This window comes from Stegodyphus dumicola, chromosome X1, assembly GCF_044657685.1.
Source record: "Stegodyphus dumicola isolate Sdum_Otavi_A_Nest chromosome X1, ASM4465768v1".
In the NCBI taxonomy this organism is placed as follows: domain Eukaryota; kingdom Metazoa; phylum Arthropoda; class Arachnida; order Araneae; family Eresidae; genus Stegodyphus; species Stegodyphus dumicola.
The window spans coordinates 226,275,042-226,299,259 of record NC_140780.1 but is presented as its reverse complement, the minus strand read 5'-3'; the positions used below and the strand labels follow the sequence as shown (position 1 = coordinate 226,299,259).

The 24,218-nt window shown below is 32.9% G+C and overlaps 1 protein-coding gene across 2 annotated transcripts in view; it reads right to left on the bottom strand.

The window, feature by feature from the left end:
• Positions 1-24,218, bottom strand: part of LOC118194692 (G protein-coupled receptor-associated protein LMBRD2) — a 128,548-nt gene that overhangs the window by 8,157 nt on the left and 96,173 nt on the right. For both annotated transcript variants that reach the window (XM_035365864.2, XM_035365865.2), the window contains exon 14: positions 1,650-1,763. In XM_035365864.2, coding sequence (XP_035221755.1) covers positions 1,650-1,763 — 114 coding nt within the window. The remainder of the gene's footprint in view (positions 1-1,649; positions 1,764-24,218) is intronic.

The following is a 24,218-nucleotide window of genomic DNA, read 5'->3' as shown; positions in this document are numbered from 1 at the left end:
TTGATAATCAGCCTTATCCTGACACACAAAATTTTACTTTAAAAAATCACAACTGCATACTTTTGTTGAAAATGCAATCAGAGATATTTATAAGGATAAGCTCTGATTTATGATAAAGTATAATTTGCTGTACAGCTGCTTTTCACAGAAAGTTGCTTTCCTTAGCTAATGATCTACAATTTAAAACAGGACCTAAATCCTCATAAAAAAAAAGATTTGACATGAAAGTCATCAAGCTCATAAAATAAAGTCATAAAGACATAGACATTAAACTATTAATCACATTACACCACTTTTCAGACTCCTTAACAATGCACTGGCTCTAGACCTATATCAATTAAATTGTATAAAAATTCCACACTATCACTTTGTATTCTCTTGAGACTTCATTTATTTTCTTTACAAATAAATTTTCTGTCTGTCTACCATTCCTTATAAACCTTACTTCTATTTCCAGCTTAAAACATATTTTGCTTTGTTTCATCACTAACTCTTCATATTACAATTTCATCAAAACATGTTACTGTGGGAAAAGTAATAAATATCAATGACATTTGAAACAAACTTATCATTTATACTCGTGACATGGAATTGTTTCATAAACATGGAATGAATTACCATTTAAACTGCTAATGAATTTTGCAAAAAAAAAGTGTTAATGTCTTCCCTGCTTAAACAAATTTTTTACTCAGTATGAAAGCAAGCCCTCACATTTTCTGAGTCCCATTCTGATAGTGTAGCAATGGATGTCGGCTAAAGAGGCTATAAATAGTCTGGTTTTAGGAACTGCCTTTTTTCTTTCCTCTTACGTGCTAAAAAAGCTAGCATGAATACTGGATGCAAAACATGTCTGGTGACATTTTCCCTCGGCGAATAGGAATGAGAATATTTCTCAGCAAGTGCTTCTGTTTCAGCTTGAAATCAATTATTTTTGTAACATGTGAATGTCTAAAAAATTCGTCCATTAAGATATTTTTTTCTCATCAAACACCTTTGTAGGATGATGAATAATTGGTTAATTCAGAATTAAATCCAGATGCCAGTTCTTTATGCCATTTTTTGTTCAAGTCATGAGATCCACCAAGCATTTTGGCTAAAAATAGTTGTCCTTTCTATGAAGTCCTATAAAGTTCCATAAGCATATCGGCTGAAAATAATTAAGGACATGCGATGTTTCACGATATGATTTCATGCTGCCTCCTATTCTTGATGAATTCGTGAGTGTTATATGATGAAACTAGCATTTACCTGTATTACATTGTGACTGAATTTGTATTTAAATTTCCACTACAACACTAATGTTCTGACTAAATATAGTTCTTCCAGGTGAAGATATTACATTTTCGTTTTGGGCACTAAGACTGGTAAATCAGGTAATAAATCAAGGTTTATCTTTTATCCAATTTTAGGTTATTAAGGCACACCAAAATCAAATCTCAAAATTCTAATCTATTTTTGGGTTACTGCAGCAGCAATTAAAAAAACAGTTAATTTTTATAACATTCAGGTTATTCAAAATTTTCTCTTACTTTACCGAAACAGTTATGCTATCATCCTGGAATCACACATAAAGGATTTCTCAAATATGCTATCATAAAAATACTCACTCACATACCATAATCGTTTGTGCACCTTAATAGCAGACTTACTTGTATCTCTTGCACTTGACTGCCTGTTAGATCTCAACAAAGCACTAGATGCAAGTCTACTTGATTGCCACCTACGGGTTTCATTCATTTCTATACGTTGTCGCCTATTTTTTTCTGAAAAACAAGACGGCACTGTTACAAATGTTATGTCAGCACTAGCATCTTAAGTGAAATCAATATATGAAATGTTAATATTGGTTCTTAATAACCATTTTAAAAAGAAAATCAACATGTAATGCTTTTAAAATATTTCATCTAGGCAGAATAAGAGAACATTTTATGAAAATATACAGTGGTGGCCAAAATTGTGGACACTTTTGGAAATTTTTATGTTTTTGAACTTTGTATGCTTATAGAAAATGTTATGTTTCGCAAAATGCAAACTTGTACGTATCATTTTAAAGAGAATTTATTACGGAATTCAATACAAAACACAAAATTCAATTATTTGCAATACAAAAAAATTTATATGTACTTTAATATAAATAAAAAACACAGTTATGAAGTGGTTTGTAATGTCTAGCTTTCCTAGCCAATCACTGTTCTTGTTCTGAGAACCATTCAAATGTTAGTAACTGCCAGTAGAAGCTGACATCATGTTTACACTTGAAACAATTCATTATTTTGCTTTGTTCTGTAGAAGGAGAATCTGTTTCTTATACACTGCAATTACAAGTAGGAATTTTTGTAAAAATTTTTAATATTTAGTCAAGAAGCAATGACATCAAATAAAAGAGTACAATGGACACCTAGAAAGAGATGTAATATTATTGTGTTACAAGAAAGTGGTCTTTCCTATGCAGAAATTGCAAAACAGGTGGATGGTTCAGTGACTACATCTGGAGTCCGAAAGTTTTGTTTACGATATCAGGAGATAAAATTCAATAAAAAACAAAGATGAAAAAGGTGCACCACATCTATTGATGACAGAAGAATAAAAAGACTATGTCTCCGAGATAGAAAAATGTCATCAGCAGCCATCAGAAGTGATCTGACTGATGCTGGTGTTTCTGTCAGTTCAAGAACAATCAGGAGAAGATTAACAGATGTTGGACTGAGAGGTAGAATTCCACGAAAAAAGCCTTATCTTAATTTTCAGCAACAACAAGAACAAAAAAAAAAAAAAAAAAGACTACAGTGGGCAAAGGAACACATTAATTGGGCAGATGATCAGTAGTCAGAAGTTATATGGAGTGATGAAACTAAGATATCGTTATTCGGTAGTGATGGGCGAAAATATGTAAGACGTAGAATAGGAGAAGAGCTACATTCTGACTGCATTCAAGCAACTGTGAAGAACCCAGTTAGAGGTATAATTTGGTCATGCATGTTAGCAGATGGTATTGGTCGCCTTCATGTCACTGATGGGACACTGAATGCCAGAAAATACATTGACACTATTCTAGAACCAAAACTTCTACCTTCCATCAGAGATCTCTTTCCCAACAATGCTTTATTTATTTTTCAGCAGGATTCTGCTCCTTGCCACACGGCCAAAATAGCGAAAGAGTGGTTTCATACAAAGAGCATTAAATTGTTGTCATGGCCAGGAAACAGTCCTGACCTCAATCCTATCAAAAATTTGTGGCTCCGTTTGAAAACTCTTGTCCGAATGAGGCACCCATCATATAAAAGGGAACTAATTGAGGCTATAATTGTTTCCTGGCATCATGTAATAATGAAAGAAGAGCTTAAAACTCTTGTCAGCTCAATGAAATGTCGATGTGAAGCTATAATAAAAAATAAAGGGTACTCTACTAAAAGGGTACTCTACTAAGTACTGATAACTCACTGCAATCATCACTATGTAGTGTATATCGATAACTATTATAGTTCAACTTTTTTGTATTGCAAATAATTGAATTTTGTGTTTTGTATAGAATTCAGTAATAAATTCTTTTTAAAATGATATATACAAGTTTGCATTTTGTGAAACGTAACATTTTTTATAAGCATACAAAGTTCAAAAACATAAAAATTTCTAAAAGTGTCCACAGTTTTGGCCACCACTGTGTATGTATATATATATATATATGTATATATATATATATATATATATATGTATATATATATATATGTATATATATATATATATGTATATATATATATATGTATATATATATATATATATATGTATATATATATATATATATATGTATATATATATATATATATACATATATATATATATATATATACATACACATTAAAAATTGTTCACATAAAAAGTGCAACAGAAGTGTATATTTTTTAAAAGGTAATGAGAAATAGTAACTTATTTAATTAAAAAAGTACTTTATCAGTTTAGAAATGTAGATTGAACAATTAAAAAAAAGTTTTCATGAAAAAATTCTTTATTCAATATACACTATATTCACTAATGTCCTTTTGCAGCTTTTATTTTTACAATCATTGGTCATATATTTACAAATAGAAAAGGCTTCAAATAAGAAACACATTTGTATTATAGCATTTTAAAATTTTAAACATGAATTTTTAAAAATTATGAAATCTAACTTTCATATGGCTCATAGGCCGCATAATTGCATTTAAAAGTTTAGGCTCATTCAGAAGAGAACACAGAAAATGTTTGACTCGCATACAACTAAGATTGATCATGATATTTAATTTTAAAATTCGAGATTGCATTCAGAGTCTCATACAATTTGAAGTGCTTAATATTTAGATTTGTGCTTAGCTAAAAATAAAACATTAGTTTAAAAAAAGGTTTGCAGCATTAATAGATTAAGTGACAAACATTGCTATACAGACTGCCGTGAAGTATTTTGATCAATACAAATTTTTCAAAAAGGAAATTTTATTCATGGCCAGAATTCAAGAATCTTATAGAATTCATGTTCCAGGAGACAGTGGTAGGCTTCTGTACTGGCATATAGCCAATTCATAGCATTATTTGGATAAATCAGAATTGGAAAAAAAATATCCAAGTATATTTTTTGTATAAGATTATGATACTAAAGAAATAAGAATATCTGAGAATATCATGTATTTCAAAACATTTGAAAATTTATAAATTACTTGGGCAAAATTCTTTCAGCATATCATGTGTAACAATATTATAAATTTAAAAATATTGCACACCACAAGAGATTATCATTGAATTTCACTATAACATTTTCAGCTATTTTCAAAGCTATGAAATTTTTGCATGCTTCCCCCAGCAAATCTGCTTTAAATTTGACTTCAGGGTAATTTTTGCATGTTGCTCCAAGCAAAGACCAGATGTCCTGCCTTTACTTCTGAAACTCTCCAGTCAGAAAGGGAAACTTAATTGGAGGTGGTGCTTCAACAAGAATTTCTAGTGGGTATGAGAAAAACGAAGAAAATGGAAGGAGTTTCACTTGATAAGTTAAAACCCTTGGGCAGTTCAATAAAAAAAAAAAAAAGAAAAAGAGATCACTGATGCCCCCTTTCCTACAGTTAGGTGCTGAAGCAGGTGTGCATTTCCATTTCTTGAATCTCGAGCATTATCTCAGCCTCATAAAACATTAAAATAATCGTTTCTGAAAAAGCATGAATCTCACTGAGCTATAAACTGAGTACTAGTCACCAATTATTGAATAGCAGAGCATGGCCAAAAACAACATTCTAAAATTATGGAACAAAACTCAGGAGCACAAGCTCTATCAATACACTGAACGGTTAAGACAGCTGAATACTGAGAATTTGACATGGGTTCTATACCAGACAAATGGGCAAGCTGCATGGCTAGTTTTCATAGTTTTTCCCAAGTGTTACATAAAAATAAGCCAATATTTTCTTCAAAAGGCCTTCCATGGAGACATATCTACACTTATGCAGATAGCCCACCCCCCGTATGCTTTACCATGTTCAAATAACTTAACCCCCAAATGCTTTAAGGGAGATTTTCTTCTTCCCTATTTTTAACTGGGCTATCAAGAGCTAAATCTCGATGTGCCACAACTGAGGTATAAAGCAGCTGGCAAAGCTAATGCCTGTAATACAAGCAGAATTTCAAAAATTTTATAAGCCATGGAAAATGAACTCATCAGCCAGTTGTGGCACTCACACATACCCTAGTTTAGAAAGGATTTCCCTTTGCTCTCTTTTCTCAAGCTGAAGATATTCTTCATTAGGAAGCTGATGCTCAACCAAGGACTGAAAGTCTTTATTCACAGATGAAAGTTTCTATTTCAACTCAGCATGAATCATTAAATTCAGAAATAATTTTTAAATGTCATCTAATTGTAGCAAAACAAATATTCACGAAACACATGCTACACCCCCCTGCACCCTATGATTATATCTTCGCTAAGTTTGGCATATAGAAGTCACTTTCTCTCCTTTAATTTTATAATGAGAGCAAAATTTTACTAAATATAACTACAGGGACATATAAACATAGAAAAGTGAAGTTTTGTAATTTTACAAAATCCCTTTTTAAATTTAGAAATCTCAAACATGAATATTTGCTTCATTTAAAACATTTTTGTTACAGGAAGATGTCTACCACCAATGGTTGTGAAAGTAAACACCCATAAAGATTTTTAAGGACATGGTGCATAAACACCTACCACAAGTAAGGAAATTCAGATTTTTGCTTACTTGCTGCAGGTGTGTGTACAATTGCTTAAGTACAAGAACTATACTCTGCAATAGAAACAGCAAGACTATTAAACACTGGCGGTTCATCTTGGGTTTGAATGCTAGCAGTTGAAAAACTGACTGCATGGATTTCTTTCCAATATAACATTAATGCATGAAAAAAAAAAGTCATTCATGAAGTCGCCCTCCATCCTTTCTAAGACACAAATCTCCAATCTACCATAATAGAATACCTTTCTATTACATAATTAAATAAAATTATACTAGCACATTGAAAAACATCACCTATTTCCCACATCATCTGCTACATGTTGTACCACACAATATTACATGACAGTTGCAAGCTTATAATAATTCAACATCACACCTAAAGTGAATAAAAAAATAGCTTGTCAGTTTAAGATAACAAACCAGTCGATAGCCGAGTGGTGCCGGAAAGATACTTATGAGGAAATTTCTTGAAGGTATTGCCTTTACTTGCATCACATATTGGTGACGGTATATATGCAGCCCAACAAGGTCATCCCTAAGAACCAAACATGTGATGCAAGTAGCTACAGTACTCAGTATTTATAACTATTCAGTACTAAGAGACCTACAGAAAAGAAGCAATACCAACAATGCATAACAAAATATATAAGGTGTGCAGCCATAAGAAACAACAAAAACTGCTGCCTAAATATTAAGAGTGCATATTACTTTTTATTAAATGGTATACTTTACATTGTATGGTATTTACAAATTATGAATATGGCATTTATTATCACAGATTTTTATGGAAGTATCAGGTGATATGAGATTCAAATGTACTTTATATATTATAAAATGTTGATAGTATATTTCCTAAAATAGTGTATGCAATTCATATTATTTGTGAAGGCACAAATAAAAAGAAAGTACTGAGTTGATAGCTAGTACAGAAAAAATAGTTTTTTACCTATTTTTAGAATGATTTTGGAACCATTTAATTAATTAATGTTTAAAATGTATAGAGTATTTTTTTAAATGTTATATCTGAGCTTTTTTTCCGCAATTTAAGTCTGCATCATAATTTCCATAAGGGCTTTTCATAAAATTTCCAGATGTATAGATTTTAGTTTCTCTTCCATTACTTTCCAGAGTCATCATGGTAGATTTGCACTTAGAAAGAGCTCTTTTTAAGATATCAAAGAAACAATAGTCCATACGTTAAATGTCAGGGTACTTTGCAGGAATGCACTGAAAAGGTATATGAAGCAATACCTGAATCATTCTTCAATTTTTTCAAGCGATGCAGTGGTACTTTTTTAAATGACTTTTTCTCAATGAAGTTTCACTATTTGAAAGTCATTACGGTAAAGACATGGAATTTCTTTTGCAGATATTTGACATAAAACTTTCTCTTTATAGTATGCTGAGTTGATTTTAACATTTTTCCCCTACACTTTTTATGTTTAATTTCCAATAGTAAGAGATCCTATGACAATGATAAACCCTGTAGTGAAACTTTAATTGCACTGACAGAACCAGGTTTGCAAACTTTTCTCACTTTGTTTTTGATAATAAACAGACCTTATTTTGTTGCAGTTATTTGGGTAAACTCATTCTTCATCAAGGGTTACAATGTAATTCGATTTTTATTTCCAGGTAAATAGTTTTCATGTAGGGTACAATAAATTGTTCTAAGTTGAGTCACATGCTCAGCAGAAGCTGGTGAACATTACATTTTTCAGTTTGCTTTACAACTTTTTAAGTGCATTTTTTAGCCTTTTAAATCTTGGTTTCTTATTTTATTTACTATTGCTACAAATCAATTTTAAAGACTTTGCAGTTTATTTCTGCATCAGCAGATTTTCTCTTGTTACCAACGAATTAACTTTATAAACGTTAGAAACAATACATCCTTTTTCAGGTCTTCATTTGGAATCTTGTTTCCATGCAGAAGTAATGATTGACAGTTTTTCTCTTTCCAATAAAAATATTGTGTATTTCGCACTTAGAAATTTTAATATCATGCATTTCACAACGTTTTCTAATTACGTAATAGGAATCTTTCTCTCTGGAACAACATATCCCTCCACAGCTTATTTACATGCGGCATTTTGAAAGAAGAATAGAAGCAGTAGAAAATACTTCTCAGTTTCATATAATAAGCTGTTGGGAGAAATTGTTATTCCAAAACATCTGCTTTCTTCAAATACTTTACTGACACTGTTCTAAAAATGTGCAAACACTCTCTGAAATGTCATTTTATGAAAAATAATTTCAAGAGTAGGAAGCTAAGTAACCTATCTCTGGAAAAGTGAAATAATAATATATACAAATGAATAAGATGTTTTACTTTAAAGTTTTATATCTGTTTACCTTTGCAGGTGGCCCTGATGCAAAACTTAATTTACATCTAGCCCAGTTTTAGAATTCTTCGGTGGTTTAGGTAATTAAAATGAAACTTAGTCTCAGGTGCAGAAAATTAAACCTTATCATACTTCAATTTCCTGAACAAGGCTCTTAATTCAAACAACAAAAGGTGAGAAAAACCAACTGGAACAAACACCTTAGTCGCTGTACTCACTACTGATCTCTTAATGTTTTGCAGAAATTCTAAACTAATCAACAATGACATAATTATCTATTCTCAACTAATCCTCTTTCAAACTTCAGACTAATCCTAATACTTTAACTTACTAATTCTGTCACCTTTTCAGCACACAACCCAACCTGATTAAACAAATTATAGAACTCTTTATATTTCAAATTTTAATTTCCTTAAATTAAAACTTGCATCACTTAAAATAGACACCGCTTCGGAAGAAAGATTAAAAACTGACTCAACGCTATGCACTCCATGACACAGATCATCAGCATATAAAGAGTTGCTAAGCATCTCGAAACAGTCTTTATTCATTTTTGAATATTTACTAATGTTAAACATAATTGTGGCACTAAGCAGAAAGGGTGAACAAGAACACCCAAAACACACTCTATTCATTTACATAATTTTCAAAATCCTCTAAATCATCATCCGTACACCACAAAATTTTCAAATATTTCCTGTCCTGCTCTTTGATCCCAATCATTAAAAATGCTTTCTAAATATCATCACAAAACTCTACCTTAAATTTTCGAAATGCTAGAATTCTGTCCAAAATATCTTGATTTAAATTAGGCCCTTGTTCTAAATAATCATTAATTTCCTTTACTACAACTATTACAACTAAATTAAAAACCATTCGAACTTGAGTACTTTTGCACCATTGCCCTTATGCACCATTGCTTGAAATGGTATAAAGCAATCCCCTTCCTTTTCATTACACTGCTGAATAAAGCAATTTGAGAATTAACTGTTTCAAGAAAGTGCTCATTTACAAAATTGTCACAATTTAATTTCTTTTGCATTCTATCAAATTGCTTTTTCACTACGTAAAAACTGTTCGCCAAATCATCTGGATCCTTTTTCCATAACAAACCTGATTCCCACCTCTTGTTCTTGAACTTCAATTCATTTTCAAACTGCTGAATCATTTGTTTACAACTCTCACTACTTTCTGAGCCACACAAGCAGTAATCTCTAAGCTTCCTATTGCCCACATTGATCTAAGCTGCTCTGATAAGTCACGATTTTCAGATAAACAATGCCATTGATTCTCTCTCGCAACTGCTGCTTAAAATTAATATTAGACCTCCTAATCAAGGTCCACCCAATCAGTTTCATACAGTACTAATGACTTTGTCAAGAGATGGGTTTTCTCCAGTCAAAACACAGTTTAGAAAACCATTCCCAATTAAAACATGAATTTTTGAACTAGCAGAGCCATCATTTTTGCAATTAGACAAAATTAAAATTATTTCTCTTAATTCATATAACACTTCTTCTGATAGAGGTACAACTGAACCTGAACATATAATGCTCATTTTTAAAGCTTCAATATTTAGATAAACTTCACTATTACAACCTTTTAAAGTTATTTTCTTTATCTTTAATTCAGATATTGAAGGATTAATGGGTGCAAAAGTAAATATTTTCAATTTTTCTTTGGCCACAGTTTTTAAACTGGGGTTTTCTGAAATTGTCTCACATACATAGCTTCTTTTGGATGCTGAATCACACAATATTCTGATGTTAAATATATAATTGTTATTTACAATTTGTGCTTTCAGTGTCTGGTAGTAAATTAAATCTTAATGAATATCTTCGCTAAGGGTTTTGGGGGAAAGTGAACTAATGCTTGTCTCTTTTACCTCTATCTCACTCCCCCACGAGCTGCAGTGCTGGCTTGATCCTATATTATGACAGTGTACTCTGGAGAAAAAGCACTTTGAGCTTGGTGGTTCCAGAACCTGAGGGAGGGTCGTTTATATGGCTGGACCAAGGGGGATTGCACAAGTGCTCGAATCCAGGGATCTGGTAACGTAGCCGGTCTGTGTATTCCAGGTTATGTCCCTCAGTGATCAGCAGCCACGTAATACTGGTGAGGGCACACCAATGACCAGTCAGACTACTGTGTGGATATGGGGTCCGTTGCAAGCCTACCTTCAGGGTGGTCTCTGAAAACCGAAGTGTGTAAGCCCCAGTTCAGCCCTGGGCGAGACAGAGAGTTAAATTCAAAGTCTGTGCAGGGATTTGAGGCACCCCAGTATAGCAAGGTGAGACATTTATTTCCCTCTTAAAGAGGTATCGCGAACTCACGACCGGCCCTCGTGCCAATATGAAATTTGTTCACGAGTAAGCCTTCAGTTGCATTCAATTACCAGGAGAGCTATGTAAACGTTAATTAATTGCCTCTATCTTACTCTCGGAGTGTGTAGTCTGGCTTGGTATTTTATCATGACAGCTGCACTCTGAGGGAAAATAAATTTGAGCTTGTCAGTTTCAGAACCTCGGGAAGGTCGTTCATATGGCTGGAACAAGAGGGATTGCGCCAGTCCTAGAACCCAGGGTTCCGGAGCATAGTTAGTCTGCATATTCTATGTAACATCCCTCCGTGATGAGCAGCCACGTAGTACTGGCAGGGGCATTACCAATGACCAGTCAGACTGCCATGTGGATAACGGTGTCCGAGTAAGCCTCCCTCTGGGTGGTCTCTGAGAACCGAGGTGTGAAAGCAACTGGTGCCTCAGTTCAGCCCTGGGGTATGACAGTATAGCAAGGTGTTCAATTTCAAAGTCTGCACAGAGGATTCGAGGCACCCACTGCATAGCAAGACGATAAATTTCCTCTCAAAAAGGTTGCAGTAGAATACATCCGGCCCTCCTGCCTAATACAGAGTTGGTTCACGAGTACACATGAGTTGCATTAAGTTCGCAGAATGGGAACATAAAATTTACTTAATTAGCTCTGTCATATTCCACTTACTTTTAGTTTAATTTGGCAACTCACAGATTTTCCAAATGTGATGATGAATTGCAGATACTACATTTAATCCACCTGGCCTCATAAAATGATTTTTGTGGCCTATTAATGAGCATTTTTTGTATTTAAATTGGTCATATAAAGCCTTATGTTTTTCAAACATGGTTAAATTACAATGTTTCGAAAGATGAGGTTTCAAACAAAAATCGCAGATGATTTTTTCCGTTGATATATTAAGCATGCCAGCTGAAAATACTTTATTTTTAATGCAAACATATTTTTTATTATAACTCTCAAATTTATTTGCTTCATTTCTTGCAACTTTAGATTTGCTAGAATTAACAAAAAATATTTTTTTCGCACTTCTATTGCTTTCTCTAAAAATAATAAGCCTGGAATTGATGCATCGCTATATGAATTTTGCCCTTAAACAATAAAACTAAATCACTTGCAATACACTTAAACAAAATAGGTAACAATAAATTTCCATATGTATCAAATTAATTCCCAATGATTCCAGACAGTGTATTTTAGTTGTCATTTCATCAAATAATTCGTGCACAGCAAATACATCACTAGTTTGCCCAAAGAGCATCAAGAATAGGAAATTATTCACATGAGCACTTATTAATAGGTCTTTCTTTCTGAATTGTTTAAGATTTCTATCGCATTTTTTATAATTGTTCAGTGCTAACAGTAATCCACTTTGTTTTGGTTGCTGAATCTATAAGCAAAAATTTTAAATAATTAAACTTTTCTACATCTATAAGAGAGTCAATTTCATGAACAGCCATAGTAAATTGGGCCCAAAATTCTTGGAGTTTTAATACATCACCATTAAACTTCTTTCATGCAATATGGGGTAATTTTGTACAACAAGTACTATTGTTTTCTTTAAAGTTTGGAAAAACACAAATAGTTTCGGGATTATTTGATTATTTGATTTGAATGAATTTTCTACCTCTGTTTTTAATCCTGATCTAGACTTTGAGATGCAATGACATCATCCAGATTCAATAACTTTACTTCTATTAAGAGAGCAAGAGAGCGTCCTGTAAATTGTTTATACTACATTGCTCTTCAGAAAGATCATCATTAATTTTCTTAATAAATTTAGTTATATTAGCTCTAAAGGCACCTGTCTAAAGCCAATCATCTAATTAAATACAATATTTTAATACGATGTAGAAAGAAAATTAGTGAAAATTTATGATACATTATTATCTATTTGTTTTCAGAAAATCTGCCCAAGGCCTAAACTTAAATTACTCAACAAGATTATTCTTGTTCTTCTCAACAGTATCCTTAGTACTCATAGCAATAATTTTAAATTAATAAATTACTTCTATCATGAAGAAATTTTCACATAAGTTTCCTGGCTGATCAGCCAAAACATATGATGCAAAACTTAATGTGCATCTAGCCTGGGTTCAGAATTCTTCGGTGGTTCACGTAATTAAAATGCAACTTTGTCTCGGGTGCAGAAAATTAAACCATATCACACTTCAGTGACGAGACAGATGAATTTGATAAATATATTTATACATTAACTCGAACATTATATCTTAATTTTACACTTTAAAATGCACCTCTCAACAACCTTTCTTTGCACCATTTTCCTCAGAAAGTAAGCGTAAAAGAATATAATCACGAGAACTGAAATAACTCTCACACTTGTGCAAAAACTTATCACGTGATGCAGCACCCTCTATTTTAAACATTTCCTATAGGCCCAATTAAATCAATGACAGAAAATCTACTGAAAGTCACCTCTGTCATTCATGCTGTATAACTTTTGCAATGGTCACAACACCACAGCCACAAGGCACATCTGTTACATCAGTGAAAATAAATTAAATACCTATAAGCACCTGCAGCGGTTTGTCTTATTTCAAGCCAGAAATTTTGACCTTACTTATACATGTTAACAGTAGATAACGAGCTAGACACTGACCTATTGTACTAAGCTATCAAACAAATCCCTGTCAAACCATTGCAGAATTAGCAAATTATCTGTTATCATCAATCCATCATGCAAAAGAATCTATGATAAATTGGAAAGGTCTTGGACACCACACAATCTCTCAGCAGATAAAAGGATTCAGTCTTATATAGGCAATTCCTTGCTTAGTAATCAAAGGGGGGAAATTCTTTATTGAATTCTTACTAGAGTTAGAAATGGGTATCACACATTAACAATAAACTCAGAAAAAACTACTGCTTTACACCAGGTCAGATAGTCGTCGCAACAGCTAAATTAGGACTCCCCCACCCAACAAATTGTATTTTATGTTTGGTGGAGTCTTGCACGCATGGTTAGTTTGTGGTGTTGGAATTTGCTCTTTTAACAGAGACTGCTCTAACAGATTATCATCTGTTCCAATCTCTGAAGCACTTCTATGTACGGAAAATCATTTCGAACTACTGACCAGGTCAAAATAGGTCTAGCAAACTTTTATGCATCCAAACTGCTTTTCTTTTATAAAATGGGTATCAGTACATGCTTCTTTCCAAGATGACATATCGTTTTTGGTAATAATGGTGATTACACAATTAAAATATTAAACATTTTTTTATTATTACTATTACTTATTTTATTATTTATTATCCTTCTAAAATGACATTACTTTTTGCAAAGCCTAATAATTTGTATTTACTACGTAATTTTCTTAACAGCAATATGACTTCTGTAATTTTCTTATGTCTTTATTTCCTCTTTTATTCATATCCTAAGCCAAACACATATCATACTTATTCAAAAATATGACCCCCTTACATTTTTAATCCGTTTTAAGAAAGAAAAGTGTGGGTGAATGATGGTTTTCATTAGAAGGAAAAGCCAATCATCTAATTAAATACAATATTTTAATACGATGTAGAAAGAAAATTAGTGAAAATTTATGATACATTATTATCTATTTGTTTTCAGAAAATCTGCCCAAGGCCTAAACTTAAATTACTCAACAAGATTATTATAATTAGTGATAGTTATGCAATTTACATAAATACAGTAATTACTTATGTGGTTTATTCAGTGCAACTATTCTATAGAGTACGATAATTAAACTCCTTCCTCTCATTCTGCTATTTCACGCATTAAAAATACTTGATTATAAGCAAACATCAAATTTTAGAACAAAAATATAGCAAAAAGGGGGTCTTAATTTTGAATAAATGTGGTAATCTGTTTTATTTATACCCTTGCCTACATACACTCTCAGATTTCTTTCATGTAATATTGCTGTTGAAAACAATTAACAGTGCAATCAAATCACAAACATTTACTCTTACTTAAGACACAATAACACGCCGAATAAATACTAATTCAGAAGTCAAACAACAAAAATCAGCGTTATATTTACAAAATTCATGGATTTACACGTGGAAAATCATTTAAAAATTAATAACTTGACTTCTAATTAACTTAGACTTGAAACTATTATCAACATTTCAACTTCTGCATTATATTTAATGTTTTGTTTCATTTTTTTAATGATCTATTCATTCGTGTTATATATTTCTGTTATTGTTGCTTGAAAAATTGCATTAACACTTTATATTTTATACATTTTTTTTCAGGTGAACATAGAATCTATAATTTTTTTCTTTTTCAGATGCAAATACATTTTTCACTCATTGCATGCTTTTTTGCACATATACACTAACACACATACATACAGTAAGACCCAGCTTAACGCTGTTTCGTTTAGCACTGTTTCGGTTTAGCACTCTTTTATTTCAACCCGGGGATTCCACGAAATCGCTCGCAGCATACGGGGATTCCCCGAAATATTATGCAGCGATGGGTTTCAAATACATATCCGAAAGAGTGTACTTGTATTTCTTGTTTGGTGCGGTATTGTACAGACATATTTTGAAGGGGTAAATGTGGAAGATGTCGATGAAATAATTCAAGAAGCAGCGGTTAGTCTTTCTAATGATGAGCTCAAGGAATTAACTGAACAAGAAGAAAACAAAAATGTTGACAGCAGTGATTCAGAAGAAGAGCAAAAAGAACTTTCGATGGCGTTTGTAAAAAGGAGTTTGTCTACCATAACTGAAATAATGGATCAATTCATTGAAAATGATCCGAATTTTGACAGGAGCTCAAAAGTAAGGCGTGGTGTTACAGATGCTCTATCCGTTTATGAAGAACTTTTAAGAGAACAACGCAAAAGAAAAAGGCAAACAACATTAGATGCTTTTGTCACAAAAAGGCAGAACACTAAAAACGCGGAAGGCTAACTAAATATGACTGACTGAGAATTTTATTTGTTTTTTTTTTTTTTTTTAAGAATATTCGTTTTGTTATTTATATTTTGTTTTTATTTTTGCAAGAAATAATAATGTGGTATTAATTTGGGCTTTAAGAAATAAATGTTTGGTTTTATTTTTATTAAAAAAACATACTTTTTAAATTTAATACCTAACCAATTTCCTAGCCATCTTCCCCTAACCCCAATATTTACATGTAAAGATAGCCTCGTTTAGCGCTGTTTTGCATTACGCTCTACTTTGATGGAACGTATCCCCTGCGTTAAGCGGGGTCTTACTGTACTAATATATATATTGTTGTAATTTTTAATTTAACATATATTCTGTATTCGTATAAAGCTAATATTAAATTAAATTTTAATTAAGAAGTTTTAATTGCAAAAGAAAAAAAAATTAAAATAATTATTATTGCTGCAGACTAATTTACAATATCATTTAAATTCAAAGAGCATATGTAAATATGTTATTATTTTTTGGAATAAAAAATTTAACTTTCTGGAAAAATAGATTTTTTCATGGTTTTAGATATGTGCACTTAATTTACATATTCTCTTTGAATTTAAATGATATTGCAAATTAGTTTGCAGCAATAACAATTATTTTTATTTTTATTTTATTTTTTACAATTAAAATTTCTTAATTAAAACTTAATTTAATATGAGCTTTATATGAATAGAGAATATTTGTTAAAATCTAATTTCATTCCTTGCAGCAATGGTGCAAGACGATTATTTAAATTTAATTTAACTGTATTCTTGTAAAACAATTTTGTTGTAATTTTGTGTGTGATTCTGTTGAAATTAAAAAAAAAAAAAAAGAATTTTAACAATGAATCTACTGTTGGAATAATAAACCCAAAAATTTTCATGATTATACTTCGTACAATGGATCATTAGTGGCTGAGTGGTAAAGTTGCTGAACACTGGTAGTTCGGTATAACTTTTGAATCACAATGAACGAGCTGGCAACATGGGTGTTTTCATGATTTTCTGCATGGGTAACATGTATGCAGGATCTTGTGGATGTATACATGAATAAAGCGGTCGCAATCTGGGTAAAATCACTGAACACTGTTAGTTTGGTCCAACTTTCGAATCCTGGCGAATGGGCTGGCTGCACGAATGTTTTCGTGATTTCCCACATGTGTAGCGTGTATACGAGACGGTTTCCATTAAAAAGTCCTTCACAAAGGCATCCCTCTCCCTTAAGCAGTGGGGTGTTTTCATGATTTTTCACATGTGTAATGTGTATGCAGTATCTTGTGGATGCATGAATAAAGTGGGCGCAGCCCGGGTAAAATTGCTGAACACTGATAGTTCGGTCCAACTTTCGAATCCCGGTGAACGGGCTGGCTGCATGGGTGTTTTCGTGATTTTCCACATGTGTATGCAGTATCTTGTAGATGCATACGTGATGCCCAGTAGCTGTCAGGTTAAAACACATATATGCGGTCAGGTAAAAACACATATACAGTCAAATACCGAAAATCCGCTGACCTGAAATCCATGTTGCCTCTCAGAATATAAACATTCAGTTTATAGGTTCTGGAAACTGCAACATTAGAGTACGAAATATCGAAGAAAAAAATACTTACCGAATAATGACGTCATAATTACTGAATAATAATGAGTCAAAACGGAAATACCAAATTACTGATATAAAAATTTTAAAAAATAAGATAAGTTTTTTCCCTCTAATCTGCATCGAAGTAAAAAAGCAGACGATTCACTCAACTCTTTGTTCAAGCTCATGATTCACACTGTTAAATTTTCTGAGCTTTGTTATTTCATTTCACGAGATTGTTTAGTGCTGCCTTTTTTTCTACGGATAGTTTGTGGATCAATTAAGAATATTTTAAATTTCAACCCTTTTTAATACAATGACAGATAAGAAACGCACTCGTGATTTTACTGCTTGCAACGTTGAAAAACGTAAACACGTTGCATTGACGGTAACGCAAAATGTGCAAATTCTGCAAAAGATGGAAGCGGGTGCTACTCCTCGATTTATAGCAGAATGGTATGGAATTGCGACACGATTGTATATGATATACAGAAAAATAAAGAAAAGCTGTTGAAATTTTACAGCAACAGTGATTCTAACACCGGAATCCGAAACCGGAAATCTTTGCATGAGGCGAAATTGGCAAACCTCGATGCTGTGTACATATAATATAATGAATAATATAATTAATTTCTATATGTAATAATAATTTAATGCATATAATAAATTATTGCAATAATGTATATAATAATTTAATTAAATGTATCTAATATGCCTTATTCATTTTGCACTTTTAGTCCGAATATTATGCTTTACCTTTTCTGTCCTGAAATCCGCACAATCCAAAAAATCCATAATGAGCCAACCAGCAGCTGAGTTGTAAAGATGCTGAACACTGGTAGTTCGGTCCGAGGTTCGAATCCTGCGAACGGGCTGGCTGCATGGTGTTTTGCCCAAGTGTAACATGTATAAGAGTCAGTTTTCCTTAGAAAGTCTTCCACGAAGGCATCCCTCCCTTTAAGCAGATAGCCCTCGTGTGCTTTGCCATAACTGAATAACCCCTAAAATCCGCACAACCTCTGGTCCCAAGCTTAGCGGATTTCTGGAATTCTACTGTATATATATATAGAGAGAGTCCGGACTTTTGACTGTATATATATATATATATATATACAGTCAAAAGTCGTTAATCCGGACTCGTTGGGACTTCGGCGATTCCGGATTATCGATTTTTCCGGATTATAGATCATCAGTTTAAATCTGGTAAGATGGCATGCAGAAATTATAAAACTAAAAATACGAAGCCGTAATTTATGAAATAAAGAACAATTATGATCTAAAAGGTATCAAAATTTACAAAAAAAAAAGCTTAATATTTATTTGTTTACTTTATTAAACATTTCTTTCAATGTAAGTTGTTTAAGTTGCTTTGTTTTATGTGCTAATGCTTTCTCTTTAATTCTGTATAAACAGATATAATTTCTTGTTCAGTTACAAAGTTCCGCTGTTCAAGTCCTGTAATTGCTGTGCCGAGAATACCGACTAACTTCTCAATTGAAATTTTTTCGTTTTCACTAACCTCTCTGTCACTTTCTTCATGCCTTTATACATTTTTTGCAGCAATTCCACTTTTTGTTTGATGGACATCGAAACATACTTTTGCTTTGTGGATCCTTTGGCAGCTCCAGCATCGGAAATTCTATTTGACATAATCGAAAGTTCAAGCTTACTTTTATAAAATTGCTCTAACGGTCTGCAAAAAATAATAAGCCAGATCCAAATTGAAGATTAAGGAACAACGCAATCTGCAACATTAACTGAAATAGATAATTAGATAATTTTAGCTTATACCGTCTTTTATACATTAAACGTGCATGTGTAAACGTAATATGTGCATGCGCAGAAAGTTTGTAGCTTTGAGGTCCGGATTATAGATCCTTCCGGATTATGGGTGTCCGAATTAACGACTTTTGACTGTATATATATGTATATATATGTATATATACGAATGGTTCAGCCCGCCAGTATTCATTAAATTCTGAAGGTAGCATTTCAGGTTAAAAAAAAATAAAGATACGATTTTCATGGCTTGCTTGGGAACGTAAACAATGCATTAAAAAAATCTTTTTAAATGCATTGAATTAGTGAAATTATTTGGGAAAACTAATTAGCATTCATATTGTTTAGAATTTTTATTTCGGAATGAGGCAGGAGTGGAAGCTATGGAGCTGGTAATCAAATTTCTGAATTTGAATTTTTTTCTAGTCAGAAAGATTCATGCACTGGCAATAATGAAAGGAAAAATTTATAAAATATAATTATATTAAGAACAAATTTATTTACTAATATGTTTGACTTATTAAATGTGTTTGCAGAATTTTTGCATACAGCTTTTTACATTACTCAGAATGCTTAATAACACAAAATAAAAACTGTTTTACAGCATTGTACAATTTTAATCTTATATGACAAAAGTCCAGAATTTACAGGCTTACTGAACTTCTGCGGCAGTCAGAATTAGCAATTTTTTAATGCAGTAAATTAGCTTATACCATTTCAGAAATTTATGCATAACAACATTTTAATTGCATTGAGCAAAAAGATCAGAATAAATTTCTAAGAGCATTTATATGTTGCACTGCTAGTTTAAAAAAAAAAAAAGGATGAAGGAAAAAATTTGTTTGCTTTGTTTTGAAAAATATATTTTTTCGCACATATTTAAGCAAGTTTGAAACTCACAAATTGAATGATCAAATTATTGAACAAAATACATGCTTTATGCTCTTAATTTGGGCAACTATAATGATTCTATTTGTATTATTTAAAATTATATATATATATACACTGACGTGACAAATGTCATGGGATAGCAATATGCAAATATACAGATGGCAGTAGTATCACGCAGAAAATGTATAAATGCGAAGTGCTTTGGCAGGGCTTTTATTTGTGTTCAAGTTATTCATGTGAAGAGGCTTTCACATGATTATGGCCGCATGACGAGAATTAACAGACTTTGAACGCGGAATGGTAGTTGGAGCTAGACGCATGGGTCATTCCATTTCAGATATCGTTAGGGAATTCAACATTCCGAGATCCACAGTGTCAAGAGTGTGCCGAGAGTATCTAATTTCAGGCATAACATCCCACCATGGACAGCGCACTTAACGACCGAGACCAGTGACATCTGCGTAGAGTTGTCAATGTACACAGACAAGCAACACTGCGTCAAATAACCACAGAAATCAATGTGGGACGTACGAGGGACGTGTCCGATAGGACAGTGTGGCGAAATTTGTCTTCCTTGGGCTATGCCAGCAGACGACCGACTCGAGTGCCTTTACTGACAGCATGACATCGCCTGCAGCGACTCTCATGGGCTCGTGAGCATATCGGTTGGTCCCTAAACAAATGGAAAACCGTTGCTTGGTCAGATGAGTCACGATTTCAGTTGGTAAGAGCTGATGCTAGGGTTCGAGTGTGGCGCAGACCCCACGAAGCCATGAACCCAAGTTGTCAACAAGGCACTGTTCAAGCTGGTGGTGGTTCCATAATGGTCTGGGCTGTTTTTACATGGCATGGACTCGGTCCTCTGGTGCAACTGAACCGATCATTGACTGAAAATGGATGCCTTCAGCTACTTGGAGATGGGATTTTTGTGAATGACAATGCGCCATGTCACCGGGCCACAATTGTTCGCGATTGGTTAGAAGAACATTCTGGACAATTCCAGCCAAAGATCTGGCCACCTAGATCACCCGACATGAATCCCATCGAACATTTATGAGACATCATGGAGAGGTCAGTTCGTGCCCAAAACCCTGCACCGTCAACATGTTCACAATTATGGACGTCTATAGAGGCAGCATGGCTCAATATTTCTGCAGGGGACTTCCAACGACTTGTTGAGTCCATGCCACGTCAAGTTGCTGCACTTCACCAGGCAAAAGGAGGACCGACAAAATATTAGGAGGTATCCCATGACTTTTGTCACTTCAGTGTATATACATATACATACATACACACACACGCATACATACACATATGTCTGTATACATTTTAAAACTTCATAAAAATTGAAGGAACTGGAAGAACTGAGCACAGTTTGTGAAAAAGTTATTCTTGTAAAGGGGCTTTTAAATTGTTAAAGTTTTCTTTAATAGAAGGTACTACACGAGAGTAAATCTTCAGCACATTTCAAGGAAAACTATATTTATTTGCAAGCAGGCAAATGTTTATAAGAACATCACTCTTATTCTATACGTCTGCCTTCATCACAAATTAGAGTTTGCGTTTGAGTTAAAACAACATTAACTGCAACATGCAGCATATCGATATGGATTCAAGAGGTTTCGTGACGAATGTCGTCCCTTAACTGCACCAAAGACTATTAGTCTATTATTGCGTTACTCTCCAGACTTGACATAACTATAAAGCCAAAAATCAAGTAGTGTTAAATCCGGCAAATATGTGGGCAACTCATTTCTAATTTGATAGCTAATTAATTTCACTTTGATGAAAGTTCTCCTTAGGAAAATCTTCACTTTGGTTGTGATATGTGGAGGTTCCCTGTGCTTGCATGACTGTGCCAAAGAGATTATGCTTCAGTAATTGAAAGTATCACTCAATCACTTGAACCACTGTTCTATCCCTTCTATGTCCGAAACTTTCATAAAGCTTCAGTCGGCGGTTTCTTGGCTGAGGTAAACCAACTTCACTAATAATGTTTCATCCACTAATATCAGCATCACAATTAAAACTTTATGTACGAGCAAGCATGAGGAAAAATCAGAAATGAGCTGTTAATGGTAAAACAGGCAATTTATAGGCCTCCGATTTACATATTTCTTGTTACTGCATCTGTGCGGCACTCTCTGTCAATGTAATTTTCACTATTTTTTCCCCTTACCAAAAAACTACCCTCTCATGAGAATTACGTCCAATATCCAGAATGATCCAAAATCCAGACCTTAAAACCACCACCAACATTTTTCTCACAGGTTTTACACTTGCGCATTTGATTCTCCCCTCCGTGCATAATAAAACATCTGGAGAATCCCGATTCTTAACTTCAACACTAAATAAAATACCTTATTATTGAAAAAACAATAATGTTAGCATAAATTTGTATGATCAGTAACTTGGCTCTGTTGCTACATATTTGCTTGGCACACATCTCAAACCAAAACATTCCACATAGGTACATCGTTGATCTGACGCCAATCTGGTAAATCATTATTATACTTTCCTTTCATCACTGCATGTTTATCAACACACGGCAACTTGAATAATGACTCATGTAGCGACACCTAAACAATTTTTTTATAATAGTAATTGAATAATAAAGGAATATGGTAACATTTTTTGTTGACATTACGCTTGGCGATAATTACAGATTTAAGTTAAATGTGCTAAAAAATGTTGACGAGGGAAAATGTAACAAAAATTTATTTCCATATGCTAAAAATAGATTGTTGATGATACTCATAGACCCAAAGATTACATTTAGAGCTATTGAATTTAAGAATAACTGATTTCTTATTCGCATAAACACAGAACCAGTGCCAGGACTATTATGGCTGCACCAGATCACAGAGTTTAGGACACACAGAGACTGCATCAAGCGGTAAGATAGCTAGTGCCGGTCCTCAATTTTAAAGGTTTTCAGATGTCGCAAAACAAAGGTGAAATTTTCCAATTAAAGGATTTTGTAAAGAAATGTGGAGAAGCGGTAATAAAAGAAGTTTTTCATTTTGATGACAATGCTTCTAAATCATCAATTAATTAATGAATGGCGAAATTTGTAGCATGGTTCTAGATCCAGAAAATACTTGTACCGATGGTGATTAAAGTGACAGAGAAGTTACTGAAAACAAAAAAAAAATTTGACTGACACGTTAGTCAGAATTCTTGACACAGCAGTTACAGAACATCAACAATGTAATGGAATAAGAGATTATGTCTGTCTACAGAATTAAAGAGAAAGTATTAGAGAAAAAAAAAAGTGAAGCAACTTAAACAACTTACATTGAAAGAAATGCTTAATAAGGTAAAGAAATAAATATTAAGTTTTTTTTTTTTTTTTTTTTTTTTGTAAATGTTGATACCCTCTAGATCATAAATACTTCATTATTTCATAAATCACGATTTCATATTTTTAATTTTATAATTTCTACATGCCATCTTACTAGATTTAAACTGATGATCTAATATCTGGAAAAATCCCAAATCTGGAATTGCCAAAGTCCCGACGAGTCCGGATTTCGGACTTTGTACTGTACATACATAAATGTAATAACTTTACAATGGTTTATTGAATATATTGGACTGGTTTAATTTTATTGTAGTAGCTTGGGACAGAGGATGGAATAGTAGATGGATGCATAAAGAAGTAGAAACTTATCACACATCTCATTTTATTCATGGTTGACACATTTTTCATTAACACGAAATTAAATGAGTTTTTCAGCAACTGTTCTTACAGAATTTTCATACTGCTACTGATAGACTTGTAAAGATTATTGTTTTTTAAGACAGCACATCAGCAAGTTAGCAGATGCAAGGCGGAAGCTGAATATAATGCATTCAGAAAAAAGAGTGGACGAGGAGAGTGCAAAAAGTTTAGGTTTCAACTGAAATCTCAAATCTGATTGGAGTAATGCATTGTAGTATTATGTACGATGGCATGAAACAGATTAATCTAGAAATGATGCAATCCAGGAAAAGTGATTATAAGTAATTACTATTTTTAGAATAGAGAGGAGAAATACCCAAATTAAAATGAAGAATCAAAGGGCTATTTGCTAATTTAAGTTATAATTTTAATTTACACATTTGTACATTTTTGATGCACACAATTACAAATTTTAAACCTC